General features: G+C 36.7%; 1 protein-coding gene across 1 annotated transcript in view; it reads left to right on the top strand.

Moving 5' to 3' along the window:
* The window catches only part of HIBCH (3-hydroxyisobutyryl-CoA hydrolase), a gene marked incomplete at its 5' end in the record, with an annotated part of 37490 nt that overhangs the window by 10217 nt on the left and 7417 nt on the right, over positions 1-19856 (top strand). The window contains 5 exons of the mRNA XM_009074163.1: positions 10146-10224; positions 14599-14744; positions 15496-15582; positions 17398-17456; positions 18209-18290. Coding sequence (XP_009072411.1) covers positions 10146-10224; positions 14599-14744; positions 15496-15582; positions 17398-17456; positions 18209-18290 — 453 coding nt within the window. The remainder of the gene's footprint in view (positions 1-10145; positions 10225-14598; positions 14745-15495; positions 15583-17397; positions 17457-18208; positions 18291-19856) is intronic.

The raw sequence follows: 19856 nt of genomic DNA, 5'->3' as shown, positions 1-19856 counted from the left end.
TCTAGGAATTGTGCCATGGAAAACATACTTGTCACCTCTGTGTTTGATTTGCTTTCTTCAGTGTAGTTATTTTCATTTTGTTAGCTTCTCCAAAGTGAGATGGTTTTGAGCCTTGTCCATCAAAGTGTTTGGCTTTCCCCAAAAGTAATCTGTTAATTTAAGAAATCCTTGTAATTTCATCATCCAAGCAGGTAATGAAGATGTCAAATAAAGTTTTATTGATTTATTTTTTTTTTTTTTAATGATTGGCTTTCGCAGGACCACAGTTGGGGTGCCCTCTCTGATGGCAGACTGCTGGTAACTCCTAGTACTCTTTTGGAGTATGGTGCCTTCCATTTCCCAGTGCTGTAATCTAGGTTGTGTTTCCCTAGCTTGTTTGTGAAAGGAAATTATGCTGTGGATGGGGAAGCATCGGAAGTGGTTCCAAACATGCAGCTTTTTCAGAATGCTGCTTACTGAGTGACCTCATTTTAATCACGGGCTTATGTAGGTGTTCCAGAGAAACAGATGATGCCAAATTCCTGAATCCACTCTAAGGTTTGGAGTACACATTCTGTTGTGCATCTGCCCATGCTTCGCTTCTGGACTACAGAATCAGAATTACTACAGCTGTTTGTGTTGCAGCAGAAGAGTGAACTAAGTACCTAATATTTAGCTTTAGTTCTTTTTTCACTTTAGTGCCACTTAATTTTCAGCAAAACATTCCAGGTGCTGACATTGTTGGAGGAATCTGCCTTTTCTTGTAAATCACATCTCAGGACCTGGTGTGAGGGACTTGAAGGACTAAATTTGATTCATTGAAGTTTGTGGTTTTCCTCTGTATGATTATTCTCTGATGCATCATGTAAAGTCTTTTTGCCTTAGAAAGGGTTTAAGAAGAATTGGAGTTTTGGGGAAGGATGACACTAACGCTCTTCAAGAAAAAGTGGAACACACTTCTCTGTTTTAAGCTTTTCACCCTGCTTTAATCAAGAAAGACTTGTCAAAATTTAATTAATAATTTTCTGGAGGGAGTGGTTTATTTCAATTTTAGCCTGGCATATTTGTGAAATTTTACCTCAGAGCACTCTGAAAAGGTTTTACAGAAGTTTGTTAAGAAAGGCTTTGTATGTTTTCAACATTAATTCTTTATAACAATGTTCTGAGACCTATGAGGAAAGACTTGATAGAGATTTACCTCAGATGTGTAATTTTACTTGGTAGCAAAGTTCTTCACTTGGCAAAATATTAGATTAACTGCAAGTGTTAATGAAATCTATCAGCAGTTTTTGAAAATAGTTCAGGAGAAAACATTAGTCCTCTGTGCTCCTGTGTGTATTTAGGGACATTTACTGCCAAAAAAGTGCATGTTGGCATGCCACAAGAGGATTTGGCCTATTTCCCATCTTTGCCTTGTGTGGAAAAAACCTATTTGCTTGTTTTTTAACTGTTTGAGGTTATTGCATGGAAAATAGGCAAAAGCTGTGGAGGAGTGTACTTCAAAGGTATCATAGGAAGTTGTCACCTTTTTCCAGGAATTGGCATTTCTAATAGAAAGCATTCTAAATCATAGAAATAAGCACTACTATGTGAAAAGAAGGTCAGGTCCTGAAAAAAAGGAACTTCTGACAAGGAGGGATGAAGCAGATTTTCAGGAGTGTTTTAGGAGTGTTTTTATTCTTCAAACTGCTTGCTTAAATGTAATTTAGGCTGTAACATTTTTTCTAATGCTTATTTAAAAAGTTTTATAATTCTGTATTTAAAGTATCAGGTGCATCTTCCATTTTTCTAAACTACTTGAATTGTTGTCAAGGAGAAGATGTTCAGTCAGTATTTTGTTTACTTAATATATTAGTTATTTATTAACTTTATTACCTTCCATAACACGTTGCCTATATATGAGTGTTCTGACAGATGCAGAACACATTTATCAAAGGAAATGAGGGTTACGTATATAGGACAAGTTTGAGACTTTGCTAGAAATGTTATTCACTGCAGACACTTTCAAACAACTGCATTAGTAGGATGTTTTCTGGAGCAACGTTGTTAGAGGCTTGCTACAGGTACCATGAGGCATCTACCAATAGTTACAAACATCTAAATTTACACTTCAGGTGGATTTGGTCAACAATTCTTAGTACATTAATATTTCTTGCCAAGTAAACTGGTACTGATGTCATAAGCAGCTTGTATATTATTCATTTTAGCCAACAATTTTAGTACACAAAGGAACTGGAGTTGACTAATAGCTGTCCTTATCCCATTTCTATCCAGATTGTGTGGCTGTAACTCTTCAGGAATGTTCTTTTCAGTACCAGCATATTTAAAATTTCTGGCATACATCTGCAAATAGCATTTTTCTATTTTCTTCTTTTTAAAGAAGTGGACATGAATGTTGAATTAAAATTACATATTCCTAAAATGGAATTGTTTAGTTGGTTGATTGCCTGATGTTCTGTAGTCAGGACAAAAGCAGCATAAGGAAAACTTTTATTACTGCTGCAGATAAAAACCACAAATGAAATTCTGTATACCCACTACCAGAACCAGTTCCAAGTGGCGCAAAAGTCAGAGAGGAGGGTCTGTCCTCACTCTCTGTGCCATTTGTGGGTACAGACCTCTATGCAGACGGAATCTTTCCCTCTGAGAAAGTTCCCTGACGTTGCTATCTTTTCTTTCAGACTAGTGAAACAAAATCATTGTGAACATAACACCTGATGCTTGCCTGCTCTTTTCCTAAAAAGTATTTCAACAAAAGTTGTGAGCCTGTGCCTTAAACCAAAGCTAAATATTGGCATTCCAGTCTGTTTAGCTGAAGTGATTGAAGACTGAAAGAAAAGGTAGGAAGTGTAAAGACAACAGACTGCTTTACTTCATCATGATCTCTCTTAAACTATGAGCTGTTATTAGAGAATCTGCAGAAAAAAAAGCCAGACAAATGTGATAGGCTGCAATAACTGCAGCTGCTACATAAATGCTGAAGTTAGGTGTCTTTAGATATTCCACAGGCATATAAAATACAACAGGTAGCAGGGACAGCTTCTTCCACATTGTAGTATGTCTTTCCATCTGTTGTTTTTGTTGTATTTTATTTGCTTTTAGGTTGTATCATGTAAGTCGTGTGCATGTAGCTTTTACACAGGGGTGTGGATAGGAGCATTTGAGACTAAAGTTCAAAATCTAGAAACATTAGAATTATCTATATCTATAAAATCTCACTTTTTTGCCACTTGTGATACAATTTTTAATTAGAGGAATGTGCATTCACTGGTGGATAAGACTTACAGAAGAAACAGCTATTCATTTGTGGTTTAATTTGAGGTGCAAATTTTAGCCAAAATTCTGCTTGGTAGTTATTAATATATATGGATATCATGGACTTTGGGTGACTAGCTGCAGCATATGAAAGCTCATGAAAAATAATAATAGTAATTTTAATTATTATACACAGTACCTTTTAACCCTTTTTTAGAGCTAGGAAACTGGAACCTAGGAATGTCAGTGCTTCTTGGGCCTTCTGCTGCTCATTCTTTTTCTTCCTTTCTATAAACATGTCATGCCACTTGTCAGCCATTATGCCCTGAGACTTCAACATCTTTGGGTTTGTTTTAATTTGTGCTCTAAAATCTGCCCTGGAGTAAAAGTAATTGTCATACTAAACCTAGATAAGCTGCTTTGCAACTCCTTCCCCCTCTCCCCCTCCCTCTGGTAACTCAGGCCTGTGTACCACATAGAAGCTTGTGGCCTATTTTGTTGCCAGTGCTCCAAAGCTGGAGGCAGCTTTTGCAGTAAAACAGAACACAGATTTTGCAAGTAGTTTTGTTGTACTTTGAGATTGCAAGACTGGCTTGTGCACCACTTAGCTTCTGTAATACAGGATGTTGAAAACAATGCTGAGGCAATACTAAGAAAGGATTCACTCTTTGCTGCTCTAGCTCTTGATATCAACAAAAAGTAACCAGTGAATGCTCAATGATTTGCATGTGATGTTATTTCCCAAAGGGCTTGTCATAAAGCACTGTCTTGAGAACAGGTAATTTAAATTATGGGTCAGTACTGGTACAGTACGTAAAACTTCCCTTCCTCTCCCAGCTCTACAATTACTGAGATTTTTGCCAACTTCTGCACAGATTTGTTATTTCCATTTAACACCAGACTCCTTCTTGTTAAAAGTTCCACTATTTTCCTCTAATTCTAGGTCTTTGTGTACATGCCTAGTCTTATAGTGAGTTATCTCGTTATTTCCCTCTTATTCCCTTTACTGTAGATGAAGGAATTGAAAGTTCTGAAGAGGATTATCTTCGCCTGCTTCTCCATCCTTTCATATTTCTCCTCATTTTTTTCAATTCCAGAAGATTTTGAATGCTCATTTTCTTCTTGAGTTAGTTTTGATACTTTCTAAGCTCTTTTTCTAGAGAAACAGAGCATCATTACAAAATTCCCTAAGTTCACTCCTGTCATCCAAAATAACTGTGCTGCTGTTGAAGTAAAGTTCTGTTACATGTCTTTAAGAACAAGAAGTGTTTCTTCAGTTTTAAGATAAAACCTGAAAGCTTGCATTGATGCAAGTTGCTGACACAGGCTCCCTCCCCCTTGCCTGCCCTCCCTGCAGACATTGAGATGTGAGGAGTTGGACATAGAGATTTCTTGCAGTAGTTACATTTTTAGGTGATAGAGAGGAACAAAGGGCTAGAGCTGCCTTCCAGAATTTAAGAAGCAGTAAAAAAGCCATACTTGCTATCATTTTCTGAACACATATGGCTACTTATGTATAGGGAGACTCTGAGGACCAACACTGGGATAAAAGAAATGTTTTCAAATTTAACAGTAGAAGAAGTTGCACTTGCTAGTAACTTTTGCTATAGCCTTTTCAGATCTAGGTCTTCTTACATCTTCTCTTGGCTTTCTGTTGCAGTACAAGTCTTGTGTCCATAAAAAGCTGTGTCCTCTGACATGAAAGGAGCTGTAGAAATATCAAAACAGGGCTTTTAAAAATTCAATCTAAATTCTCTTGATAAAGGACAGTCAGTGTAGCAGCATTGGGCTATTTTTTCCCCCCAAGTTTCACTGTAAGAAGAACCTGACCTAAATAATTACTATTAGTGTAGTTGGATCAAATTTGTTTAAATAAATACTTAATGGTCAGGAGAACAAAACTGAGACATCAGATATTATCACAGATCATTTGTCTCCAGACAGCTTGTTGTGCTTCTGTGTGTCTGTAGGAATTTGAACTGAGAATGTCTAATATATAATCAGTATGTGGAAAGGAATATTTTATATTTAGATTATATTATGTAAATATTTTATGCTTTAAAATACCACAGTAAATGATCGAAAGTTCACAAACACCACTGGTTTTAAATTATGTTTTTAAAATAATTTGATTTGTATATCATTGGCCAAAGAAGGTGATATTCTGAGTCCAGATTGATCTGCTACACTGCATTGCTCTGGTTTACCATGTCATCTTGTCCGTTAGTATCTACAGATAAAAATGGATTATACTCTCTGGAATGGTCCATAATGTTAATGATGAACAAAGATTAATTTAGATTCAGTTTAAGATTTGTTGTGTCTGGATGCAGAGGGTAATGCTCTTAGATATGTGATTTTTGATCTAACATAGCTGTAAGCTCCTGCTGCTTTGTGAATCAATTCCACTCACTGTCTTTGCCAACTAATACTTTTGAAAACATTTTTGCTGCAGCTTCTTTTGCTGCTATTTTTTCACATCTGTATGCAGATAGATTTGCCCTTTGTTGCCTTGTGCTCAGTTTGTTTGTTGACTGCCACATTTCCTTTGTGGCTCTAGCCCTACCAAGAACTATGTTGTCATGCAGCTAAAAATGAGTGTAGTCTCTGGGTGGGAAGTGTTATAACAGGACTTTCACTGCAGACAGCATCAGTATTGGTATTATCATGGAAATGTTTGCTTGAACAGCCAAAAATTCTTTCTCACCATAGTGAAGGTGATGCAAGTAACATTCCTGCAGGCCTGTTGTGTTTGTATTTCTTTTATTGTGTAGCTTATGTGTTTCTGGGCAGTGATTCCTCTACAGTCTGAGTTAGTAAATAGTTAGTAAATAAAGTGTGATGTATGGTTTTGCTGTGACACAGGCCTACTTTTCTGTATGTGAACAGATGTTTACATACATCTTTCAGAGAGGGAATGTTTCTTATGCTCTGTATGGTTTTCTGTTGTGATGGCCCTCAATAACTTCCCTAGATGTGATGAGTTCTCTGATTCTAGTAAATCATTAGTATGTGGGTCATTCTCAGTTTAGGATAATGCAGCCTTCTGGCTACAACTTAACTTGTAAGGTTTATAGTAGCTGTATTCCATCAGTCAGTAATTTGCACCATGTGTTTTGTTAGAAAAATACTTGTAATAAGGTTCTGTATTCATCATGAGAAAAAAATGGAAATCGCTAGATTTTCTATACACAGGCACATAATGACTTTTGAAATACAGCATTGAGTAACCAATCTTGTATATGGAAGTAATTTCAGATACTCTGATGGCTTTTTCATAAGCTTATTGAGGAGCTCACAGTGGACTGACTATAAAATACTTTAAGGTGTGCCGAGTCTAATAGTTGAGTTCTAACACACTTTTTAAATTAATATTTTAATATCCATGTAGTAATAAATCTGGAATTTGTAAGCAAATCCCTTCATAGCTATTCTGTCTCCAGCAGTATGTTGTCCAACCACCATTTCTACTCTTGTCTATGTTTTTGATTAATTCATATATAAACTCTACAGAAAGATAATTGTTTAACCCCAGCCAGCAGCCAAGCCCCACAGAGACACTGTGGGATGAGGGAGAGAATGAGAAGGGTAAAAGCTAGGAAAACTTCTGGGTTGAGATAAAGACAGTTTAATAGGGAAACAGAATCCATGCACACAAGCAAAGCAAAACAAGGAATTAATTCATTGCTTCCCATGGCAGGTGGGTGTTCAGCCAACTCGATCAAGCCTGTTGGTTACTTGGGAAGACAAACACCATCACTCCAAATGTTCCCCCTATTTCCTTTTATCCCCCACTGAGCATGATGCCATATGGTATGGAATATCCCTTGGGTCAGTTGGGCTCAGCTGTCCCAGCTGTGTCCCCTCCCAGCCTCCCATGCACCCCCAGCCCCCTCGCTGGCAGGGTGGTGTGAGAATCAGAACTTGACCCTGTGCAAGTGCTGCCCAGTAATAACAAAAACAGCTCTATATTACCAACACTGCGTTCAGCAGAATCCAAAACACCAGCCCCATGCTATGAAGAAGTTACTGTGAAGAAAATCAACTCTATGCCAGCCAAATCCAACCCAGATTGGTTGCTTGTTAATTTCTTAACTCTCTTTTTAATTTCTAGTCTCATTCTTTAAGTATCCTTTACAAAATTCAGATGTTCAGGTGGTTAGACACATGCAGTGAATATCTTAACCATTTGGTAAGCTACAAATAAACAGTTGAAGTCCTATGATCACCAGTTAAATAAGTTACTGGGATTTGTACCCTCAAAGCATTAACTCATTTTTCTCTCCTAATTTTATTTTAATGTTGGATTATTTAGAAATTATCTTCAAAGAAATAAGGACATATTTGCACCATTTTCTTTATAATGCTAAAAAGAAAATACAGTTTTAGTCTTTTAAATATACATCTGAACTAAAGCTGTTATCTGTACGATAAAACTTGAAGGTTGTCTAGAAAACAAATCCAATTATGGCTTAAGCACTTGAGAAAGTGAAATCTGATTTAATTACTTCTTTCAAAAGAAAATTACATCTTTCAACATTTTATTATTAAAACTCTAGTTATTTTTATCACTCCAAAAAAAGAACAAGCTTGGAAGAGAAATTCCCTTCATGGAGTTTACACTTGAGTCTTTGCTACTTAATACACCAGCTGAAAATTTGAGTCCTTGTACAAATTCTGATTGTCTAGAAAATAAGCTTTATGTTAGATAGTATTTGTATTCTTAGCTATAAGAAAAATTTAGTTTAAGCATTAAAAAGAGCAAAATGGGCATGATTTTTGTTTCATTATCTTTATTAAAAGGTCATCCTTACTGCTGAACGTGCATAAAAATAACAGCAGCCTTCACCAAATGCAGTGAAAGAAAATACACTGGCATTAAAAAAGTTGAAAATGATGAAGCACATTTTCAGAAACTGTTTGAGGAGGTATTGTAGCTTTACATGTAGCTTTTCATTTGCAGGAGAACTAAGTACAGGGCCATTGCCTTTGCTGCTGCTGCTCAGGTGAGATCTACAGCCTCTGACCACTCCTCAAGAGAAGGGGCTACAGGACAGACAAGGGATGAGATCTAAGACTTTACCCTATGCAAATAAGATTCAGATATTTGCTCCAATCCCATTTGCCTCCCTGGCACAGCAGTACTTCATGTATATACATTTGGCTTAGTTTCTGAATGTAGAATCAAGTATGATAACCAGTTACCTCAAGGGCACATTTCTCAGGAAATTAAACTAGAAGCTACAGACTTTATACATCTACATTAAAAGTCAGGAGTGGCAGATAGTCATTTTATTGAAAAATCATGAAGATAATTTCAAATTTAGTCATTTATCACCCTAAAGGAGCAACCAGTGACATTTAATTTCTCGCTGGGCAGGATTGTAAGAGATGCTAGAGAAGGGGGTGAGGAAATCGATGTAATTTAATATAAATTGAGATAAGTTTTAAAAATTTTAATGTAAAACCAACCCAAAGATCTCTGCAGATAAGCAAAATGATGTTCTACTCTCTCCTTTAAAGCCTAATAAATGCATAATGCTGATCCAAGGGAGTATCACCCAATTAATCCTACTGTTTTTGATGGAAAGGATGAAATGCTGTGAAGATGTTTGTGAAGACTAGTAGCCTTAGTCTTAAAATGGCACTTAGTTAAGTGCCATTTTTATGGCATTTAAAACAATTAGAAATGTTATTTAAAGTCTATTGTATCTTCACTAGACACTGACTTCTTTTGGCCAATGATGTTTAAGATATCTTAGTTTTAACATAAAAAATGGATGGGTAAAAGGACTAAGCAAAGGGAAATTTGTGTGAGGAATAGAATTATGCTGCAAGTGGAAAGGAAGAGAGAGATAATATTTGTATGAAGAAACTTCCTGTGAAATAGTCAGTAAAGGGTTTTGTCTCCAGGTAGGATGGAACACACATTTCTATTGCCATGTATCATGTAGATAATCTTTGAGAAGTGAGACCTCAGTGTGTATGTTGTGGTTGTGCCCTGTAATCTAAATATTTTTGTATTACTTCAAATGCTACTCCTAAGTAATAGTAACCATTTTCCTTCGTATTTGTCAGTTTGCTCCTTGAGCATTTATCTAAATTAATTTTGTGTGAACTGAAAATACTTTTTTTACTGGACCTTACTGCTGTTTACTGCCTAAATCAGAAAGTATGTGGTGATAGACAATATTCTGGTGATAGACCAGAAACTCTTTTGAGTTTTTCACTTTTGAGGGAAGTGACTCAGCAGGACAGGCTGCTAGAGGAGAGAGCTAGATACTTAGAAATGTGAATTCCATTTCTGACTTGGTGAGCACAAGTGCTCAGGTTAAATATGTGAGTTTCTAACCACATACGTTGAATTTTAATCAGTAATGCTGAAAGCTTTTCCTGCTTAAAATACTTCTGTATTTATAATGCAGGTAATTATCATATTAGAAGAATAGTCAATAATTTCTTTTAAAAATATTAGAATTACAACATTGTGCAATTTGCATATTAATATGCAAATTATATTCTAAAAGTATTGTCTTTTTTTTGTGTGGTGGTGATTTGAAGTACTGGCAAAAATTACAGTTGGAGTAGCATTAGCAAAAGGATGTCAACTCCCTTAGTAGTCTAATGGAGATAACAGGGTCACTCATGGGTTTTTGAAGTTAATCTCTGCATGACTCATCAATCTTTCAAAGCATAAAATGCTGTTTCAGCTAAATCATAAAAGTAATATGATATTTTATTAGTGCTTGAACTACAAAAGGCCTTTGACTATTTCGTTGAGATGCACATAGTAAATCTAATATTATTTAAACTGTAGAGCAAAGCAAAAGGTGTGTTACATACGATTTTGGTTATGATTAATTTTACCAGCAATTTCATAACTGTGTCCTTTGCTTGTGCTCCACACACAGGGAGTTGGCCTCTCAGTTCATGGACATTTTCGAGTTGCTACAGAAAAGACACTTTTTGCCATGCCTGAAACAGCAATAGGTAAGTATTTGAAGATACTATCACATGTTCATGTGTTGGAAGTTTCACTGTTTGTGTAATGAGGATGAAATGTCTTTGACTGACATTTTGACTGGTAATGAAAGAATTTTAAAGGGAATTGGAGATGATCGTGTATGGAAAGTATTTTCTGTTTGATTCACAGACACTTAGGTCTATTCTGGGAGTTGATCAGTGAGGGTCTTACCTGTCTAGACTGACACAAAGTTTGTCAGGATACAGTATTTTACAAATGGACTCAGACCCAAGGAACTAAGTCTTGCTACAGATGTAGGCAAGATAAAGTCTGAAGATCCCAATGCAGGTATGTCAGCTTCACATTGGGAACTCGGTATGAGTCAAACCAGTTGTACTACAAGCTGATCTGCAAGGGTAATGAGACAGATTTTGAAATTGCAGCTTTTCTTGTAGATTATTAATGTAGACCCATTACAGTTGCACACAAATTGCATCTAGGCAGGATCACGGTGTCTTCAATGTTGCCTTTGTTTAAATACCAACGTGCACCTTGTATTTTCTACTGTTTGATCCTACAGTTTCTTTGTCAACTCTGAGATACGTACTAAAGAAAATGTGTTGTGGTATGGCTCAGGAAAAGTCAGTCAGATTAAAGTAATCCTCCTCATTATTTTAACTCCTAAAAAAAGTATTCAAGCAATTCCTGCTTGCTGATAAATGTATTGTAATCTTTCAGAATGAGTAAGTTTGGAATAAGAAAAACAAAAGCTGTTGCAGCCCTCCAAATATTTTTCTGTGCTGAAGGAAAACTTAGTAAACGAAGTATCTTACGCATTAGTACAACGTGGATTTACTGAACTCTGAAGTTTGTTGCACGTGAAAACCATTTGAAGGAAACAGTTTGTATTTGCTGAAAAGCTAAACCTTTGTTTTAGTTTTTAGGTTCTTTGGCATATAAAATTATTCTAATAGTAAAAGTACCTTTGCTTTCTTCTTCAAAACTAAAGATATGACAGGTTTTATATTAACAAAAATTATGTACTTTACGTACATTTCTCATGGAGACAAGGACTTATTTAAGCAAAAATAGACTGTGAAGATATGTAAAGGAAAAGCTTAGAACTTGCTTAGAAAAGTAAGTAATTAAACCTCTTTTAGGATCAATTAGAAGTAAACCCACTAAAATCTGTTTGGGTTTAAAGGCTTAGCTGTTTTGATCTCTGTGGTGCCTGTTTGAAATGCCCAGCTCTCTAGATACTGTATTAATTGATTTTTTGCCACGTTCACTTATTTCAGTAGGCATGACACCTTTGCTGTGAAAGGGAAACAAAGCATTCTTTCTGCTGCTACCTTTTCTCACAATCATTCTGCATTTATACATTTATATTGATAAATATGCCATTTGGCAAATAGAAAGAAAAGGCAGTTCTAGATTGCAGGAATTTGCAGCTGACACAGCTAAGATAAGGCACTGGAAGGCAGCTTAGATGTAGGAGGGTGGGGAAAAACCACTGTGGGGAAGAACAAAAGATGGAAGTATGTGGTAAGAGGTGGGCTTTGAGGTGATGTTACAGTAATAATGAATAGTTTCTTGTATGTCCCTCCTAAGTTTGTAGCTTTCTAGAAGTCATTTACTAATAAATTCCCAACCACCTCTGCCAGTTAAGGTAAGAATATAGTAGCACTACCTTTATCTTATGCTTGGCAAGTGCAGAGTTGCACCATTGGGATTACAGTGGAGAGTGTTGCATCTGTCTCAGAGTACAGACTGCAAATCAGCATTTCAGGAATAGGCTCAGAGCCTGGTCAGCCCAGCAGTAATACAGCTCTGCTCTTCTTTAAGTCGCATGTGAGAAATAACTGGTAAAATGTTATCGAAAGAAAACAAAAAATCAAGTATAATGTATGGAATACATTGAGAGCACCCCAGTACCTAGAAGAAACATATGGGAAGCATTATTGAGAGGCTTAGGAGGAACATGTAGAACATGGACAAGAGGAGTAAAATTATAAGAAAAAAGGAAGACTGGAATGTTGAAAAGGATACACTAGAAGCTATAGCAGACCATGTTTATTCAACCAAGTAAGTTTAAAGTGGGTTGGCTACACCTTCACAAATCCTGTTTGTAAATTCCTTCACAATTAAAGAAACCTTCATTCACCGTAGGGTTTATTTGCCTCTAAAGCAACTTAAGCTAATTGACTTCAGTTTATTTAGAACTAATTTGCCTGCATACAGCCAAGTGGGAGGGCACTATGGATCCCAATAAGATCATGTATTTCTCTCTGGAAATTTACTGGAGCATGGGGAGAACAATAGTCCACCAATCAGTCTTATTTTAATTACAGCAAAAGTAAAGATTGTTCCTGTTGCATTTTTGGTAGATGGGGAGAATAATGTAATTGCCTTTTTTCATTTGAAGAGTGTTTTTAAGAGAAGTTTCATTTTGAAATGGGGGTTTTTTTCAGTAGTAGGATATCCAAAGGGAGATAGATCAATAGAAACATAAACCTAAATACAGGTCTTGGCATCAGTGTTATGGTGGCTCAAACTGAGTAGGTAGAATGTAGAATAGATTACTGAAAATGTGAGTACAGATGAAAAAGAAGGTAAGTGATAAATTTGGGTTAATACAGCTTAAGGCTTTAAACAGGTATCAGCAAAGCATTCAGCACTTCAAAAGAGTTGTATGTCTCAGTAGTCTGTGGGATAAGGAGTAAATCAGTTAATGACAGCACACACATCAGTGGGAGGACAAGTGTGACTGATAGGAAGTGGCTCCTAAAACCAACTTTTCGATGTTTCAGAAGCAGCAGAACAAAGGGAGAACCAAGAGAAGCTGAGAGATGGGTTAGATATTAAGATTATTAAGAAGAAAACACTGAAGAGCAGCTGTCTAAAGGAAACATCCCCTTGATTCTGTCCCAAGAAGACTATTCCAGGACCACTAATTTCCCACATCTTAAAATACTTGTAATAGGGTGTTTCCATTATACATACATTGACTGTTTTGTGACTGGCAGCAATTACTTGTGAGTGAAAAATTATCACCTTCTCTCAGAAACCCATTTAAAATCCTTACATGCATCTTAATTTTCCATGTTAATCTCTGCTTTGGCAAGTGTTTTATGAGTTTCTTATTGCTCATTTTTACTCTTTTTCATTTGTTTTCACGATTCGTTTACTCTCTCAACCCAAACAAACACCACCACACCCTTTAATTTGTTCAAAATACTTCCAGTTTCATGAATGCACCATTGGTGATGATTTGAAAATAGTAACTGGACACTGCTTTTATCTGTTCCAATTTCTGAGATCAATATAGCTAAGCTAAAGTTTTCTTAAGTAAACATGTTACAAAAAAATTATTTTGTCAGTGATCAATGTATATAACAGAGGGTAGATATTTTTCAATTACAGCTTTTTAAAGTATTTAAAATTTTATTCACAGCTTTAAATTTTTAAGAATTACCCTAATTTGTAGTTTAAAAAATATATGTGTAAGACAGTCACTAAACTGGAGAGTTCCATAAAATTTTTACATTTTAACCTAGTCACAGACCTGTCAAAAAGCCAGGTCAGCATCTTCCACCTTCAGGAAGACCCTGGTAAGATTGTTGATCTGTTTTGAATTCTCAGCCCCAAAATTTGTTCAAACTAAGGTGTGCAAGAGGCACTTCATCACTGTTTGGTATTTATATTATAACAAAAGATTTCAGAGAGAAAGCAGCATCCAGCTTGAGTCGTACAAATTATTTCACAATTCTTTGTGTCTCTGTTGGTTTTTTGCTGAGAGCACATTAGATTTTTTTCAAGCACCTAAAAATGTCTCAAGTTGTTGCTGAGTATCATAGTTCATTAAGTGGTTGGAATGGACCTCAGAGATCACCTAGTCCCAACCCCCTGCCCTGGGCAGGGACACCTCCCACCAAACCAGGCTGCTCAAGGCTTTAGCCAACCTGGCTGTGAACACTGCCAGGGTTGGGGCATCTACAGCCTCCCTGGGCAACCTGTGCCAGTGTCTCACCACCCTCACAGGAAAAACTTCTTCCTAATATCTTAAATTTCCCTCTTCCAATTTATCTCCCGTGCTCCTAGTTCTGCCACTGCAGTTCCAAAACAAGCATCTTTCTCCAGCTTCCCTGCAGCCTCTTCAGATCCTGGATATGTTTGTCAAGTATGTGCTAGTGCAAAGGATGCAGTTTAAAGGTGTTCAAGGGTTAGCTTTTAGGAAGGGTTTTGATGACAGAGAAATGTCAAACCAAGTCAAGGAAAAGCATGGGCAAGGTTGCTGTGCCTGCCAAGGAGGTGAAAGTGAGACAAGAAGAGATAGCTACTTAGCAATGATAAGCACCATTTCTTCTCCCTTCACTTTGGTCTTGTGTTGTTTATTACAGGCCTTTTCCCTGATGTAGGTGGAGGGTATTTTTTGCCAAGACTCCCAGGAAAGATTGGCTGTTACCTTGCACTGACAGGATGTAGGCTGAAAGGAAGAGATGTACTAAGAGTTGGCATCGCCACACATTTTGTAGAATCTGAAAAGGTAAGGTGCTAACCAATTCTGCCAAGGACACAGCCTGCAGCCACAGGGACAGGTTTGAGTTTCCTGCATCCCAATATGCTTTTAACTTGAGTGTCTGCAGAGGTGCAGTTATGTTATCTGGCCATGCCCTGTGAACAGGGATGGTAAGATCCTCTCAAGGTGTAGTTCTGACACTTGCCAGCTAGTGACAGCTTTGCTTGGAAGAAGGAGCAAATCTTGCTGTCTTCACAACTCTACTGCTGAAGGGCATGATCTACTCAATGTAATGGAAGTTGCTTGAAACATTGTACAATTTAGACAATGGTGTATGAAGTTTGAGATTAATACAAAGTTTTCAACACAGGTAACACCCCATTAAAGTGTTCTTTATCAATCTCCTTAACAGGTATCCCACTTGTTTCTTACAGTGCCTGTAAGGAAGTGTAAAAATTAGTATATTTGATAAACTCAGAGTCATAATGTTCCAGTAACTGGCATGGACTTAAGGAGAAACTTGCTTTCCTTCTCTGTGTGAAGACCCATGACTGTCATTGTGGAGCTGGCTAGACATTATTTTGAGCATAGCATTGCTGTCAGGCTCCTGCTCTTTCCTCTCAGACTGATGTAAACATAGCGCTGCATTGGGGGCTGCTTGGGAAGCAGAGTTCTTTGCTCATCACTGCAGACAAAATTAAATTTATATACGTAGCAGTAATAATCCAAGTAGTACATTTTGTTTTACTTACTTGTAATTAAATCTTATTTCTCATAGCTACCTGCCTTAGAGAAAGACCTAATAGCACTGAAATCTCCTTCAAAAGAAAATATTGAAGACTTACTGAACTCTTACCACAAGAAGGTAACTGAAATCAAGCAGAATTGTTAAATACCTGTAAAGATATTCCTATTTTAGCCATGCTGCTTTTTTATGGTTGAAAATAAGGGTTTTCCAAACTCTATGCCCTCTATGTAATATGAATTCGTAGCACTAATGGCTACAAAAATTCAAATTGAAGAGTCCTTCTTCACATTTTATTCATTCTGGATACCTCAAAAATTCCTTAAGTTTCCAGACAGTAGCATGATGATGCAGGAAATAGATTACTGCTTAATTTTTGCCATTATCCTTGGATTTCTATAATGCTTTTTGCCTTATATAAGGCAAAATAGATAGCCACTAGCAGACTGGGAGTTGTACATGGTGGCAAGTGTGATGTGGGGAGTTAGCCTGAAATTCAGGGATTCTGACAAACAAATAACAGGGTAGAACTACTGGCCTAGGCTGGAGCCTGCAGAATTCATAGTGCCAGTTATTGAAGGCTGCACTGCTTACTTGGAAGTGGATGCTGTATTTCCATCCCAGAAACTTTATTGACCTGAAAAAATGTCTTGCTAGCTTGGTGCATTTGGCATAAATTTTAGCATCATTTTGTTGCAGACCATCTGCTGTCCAGATTTGAAGACTGAACTTAGAGGCTTAAGTTTTTCCTTTTATTTCTCAAATATTTTATATGTTTGTAGCCTTGAGACAATTGAAAGACTGAAAAGCACAGCAGTTATCAGTAGGATAACTATTGGCAGATACACTGTAGGGAGAGCACCTGAAACCAGTGTTTTCAGGGGGAGGATGGTGCCGTTTGCTCAGACAAACCCATACATAATACTCTGTTGTGATGTTGGAGGTGAATGGAACTGGATTACCAGTAAATAATTTGCATTTGTGTTAGCCCCATGTAACAACAGGCATGAAAATAAAAGATTTTGGCTTTACAATCAGTGGCTATTTTAACTGTTCTGATGTACATTCTAATTTTATTTCAAAAGAAAGAAAATTTCTACAGGCAAAGCAGAGTGTTACTCCCCAGTTGTTTGGCTTGAAATTGAGCAGTGTCTACCTTGTTATTTCTGTTTTGGAATCACTAAGTTCATATATAAAGATTAATTAGAAAAATAAATGGGATCAGCTAATTAACATAGCAGAACTGATTATTTTCACAAAATAGAAAGCTGTGGAATAGGAACAGTTGCAGCATACAGAAAAGGAAGCTGTGTATTTTTAGTTACCAGAGCTGAAATGACAGAACCTTCCTCAGCTTCAGCTGCTGTTCTGAAACATCTGTATATGGCCTAAACCCCTTAATGCCAGAAGATGGGAAACATTTGACAGTCTTTCCATATGAGGCCACTGGATCTTTCACACAATTTAGCTGTCTAAATAAAATTTTGTAAAATAACATAGAAGAGATAAGGATGAAAAAATTACCGTTTTTTGGTCATTTTAAAAAATATATGTATATGCCTGTATGTTTTTAAATAAAATAAAACTTGGTTTTGAGTAGATTCATCTACACTAACTTTCTTAGTGTATTTTATAGAAATGATTTGACAGAATAATCATAGTTACTTGTGTGCAGCATAACCACCCAGACAAATATACATCCATAGTAGCTCAGAGCAAGCACTGCATCCTTAACATTCACAGAATAAAGTGGCAAGTTCATTAATACACACTGCACAATTGTAATTCATAAAAAAAGTTACTGTCTTATGAATATTGCAGGTTAATTTATGATATTATGATATTTCTGCAACACAAGTCATGGAAATTTTTCAGTACTGATAACCTTTTCAATCTAAAATAACCAAGTCAAATATGTACATGTTTTTTAAACAGAGCACAGCTGATCAAGATAAGGAGTTTGCACTTGGAGAACATATGGAGAAGATTAACAGGTATTAACAGCAATTCTTTTTCATTTTTTATTATTGTGGTTAGAGAACATTAAGTTAAATCCAGTAACAGCATTCCACAGATAAGGTGAGAGAAATTACATTCAGGTTTAAGTAACTAACTGTTTAGTCTTTAGGGAGCTTTATCTGAAGTTCATTAAATATTTCACTCACCAGTATATTAAATACTTGAGCATATTTGCCCGATTCACACACCATTATATTAAGCAACTACCCTATGGCACATGAAAATGAATATTTTTCATAGAAATTGGATGAGTAATTGTTCAGTTGAACAGAAAATATTGTGTAGCACATTTCTATTCATTTCTGTCATTGTTTGTAACTTCTGTGTATCAGAAAGGGAAGGATAAATAAGTGAGAGAGATAACAAACAGCTAAAACTCTTGAACAGTGGCAGTAACTAAGTATAGAGACGTAAGATGTTGACACCAAACCAGTAGAATGGAGTTGATAGCTAAAGATTTGATGTGTTGTGAAAATACAGGTAAGACTGATGGTAGTAATGAAAGTTTCTGGATAAAGATCAGAGTTTGTAACTGAAGTTTATTGGAAGGCTAGAGATTTGCAGAGGGAGAGGAGATGCCTGACAACTGAGTTACCTGAAACTGAACAACATGGAACACATTGCTAAGAAAGAAAAGCCAAATCAGCTGGTTAGGCTCTGTTTCTAACTCTTCCTAGGGAACAGGAAGGCTGAAGCAGTTCACTGAGTAATTATTTTTTTCTTTTAGTATTTTTTCAGCAAATAGTATGGAAGAAATTGTTGCAAAATTAAAGCAAGATGGTTCTCCTTTTGCCACTAAGCAGCTAGAGGTAAGGTGTTCTGTGTTACCTTTGTTAAAAGTTAAGTCTGGTTCTGTGCTTCCTTATCATGGGGCAGACTTTAGGCACCCTGTTAGCATAACTAATACTACATGACACCAATAGGACACTGGAGTGAGATCCTCAGGTTCTCACATATAGTCCTGAGAAATTGTCAGGAGATCTACTCAGACAAGAGTATTTCTCTGTAAAACCACACAATGTGAGTACCATCATATGGTGCACAAAATTGCAATCTAGTTAAAAAAAACCCTCCCCTTTTCCCCTCCCCACAATCAGGGCATTGTTGGGGACAAAGATTTCCTCTATAGCTTCTCATTTTATTGCCAAGAGTTGGAATCAAACAGTGCCAGACCAGTGGTAGTGTTGTTCTTCCATTCCAGATATCTCCTTTGGGTAAACAGCAAAATATTTGTTATCGCAAAGTATTTTTTGATCTTTTTAATGCATTTCTGACTGTTGGATATAGTCACTACTGAAAAAAATGCAAAGCAATACTACACTCAGTACACACTTCAGCCTCAAAAACAAGAAGCAACTTATGTTCATTTATACATAATATGTGTGTTTTCATTTTTTCCCCTTGAAGTATCTCTATTCAGCTGCCTTGTAAGAGTTTGATTTGGAGCTAGTGAAATATTACTTATAATTGGATGGAGCACAAGCATTTCTCCAACAGTGTTGGTTTAGCTTTAGTTACAGCTCACAGAAGAAATTCTGCTTTCATAGTAAAATAAAACATCCATCATCTTCTGACTTCATTTGATGCTTTGGCTAACTACATATTTTGTCAAAGCCATTGTTCACTGTGGGTGTCCAAATGCATTGGTATCTCAGAAAGAATATGATGGGTGTCTTCATCTATTGCAAGGGAAATGATGCACTGGACCTCTGGGATGTTTTTTTAAGTGAAAGAAAGTCACTATTCCAGCTATTATTCTTGTAAAGGACTCCACTGAGTCAGTGCCACTTAATTCAGTACCTTCTGATAGTATCTTATTGGCATTCAGGTCTATTGCAAATTCAGCTTGTAGCTTTCAGGATCATTACCTTGAAATCAAGATGGTCTGAAAGATACTGGAATACATGTCAAATACTTGTATGAAGACTTTTTTGCATTTTAGTACTCTCCACTCCCGCCTATCCTGTCTCTTTTTCAGGCTTGTTCCCTAGCACCAATCCCCTCCTCTTTGTACAGAGAATTTATTTATAGATACACTGGTGACTCATTTTTCTGCAATTACACCTACCCGTTTTCTTGCCTTATTCCTCTTCCTTCAGCTTGATTTATGGCAGCACCTCCTCCAGCTTCAACCTCACTGATATGCCAAGATGAGTAGTCTAGTGCCTCCAGCAGCTGCCTTAACTGCTGTTTGCAGATCTTCCCCATTTCAATGCTTTCTTTGACCAGAAAGAACTTGCCATTACTGTTTCAGCTGTGAAACCATCTGGTTGTGCCATGCAGACCATTTAATCTGGTCTGAGCAAAGACAAAATGACAGAATGTGCAAGTCAAAGGAGGAAAGGTCCAGCTGAAAGGTAAATCCAGCAAAAGCA

This window comes from Acanthisitta chloris, unplaced genomic scaffold (genome assembly GCF_000695815.1).
Source record: "Acanthisitta chloris isolate BGI_N310 unplaced genomic scaffold, ASM69581v1 scaffold35014, whole genome shotgun sequence".
In the NCBI taxonomy this organism is placed as follows: domain Eukaryota; kingdom Metazoa; phylum Chordata; class Aves; order Passeriformes; family Acanthisittidae; genus Acanthisitta; species Acanthisitta chloris.
This window is presented reverse-complemented; position numbering and strand designations above follow the sequence as displayed.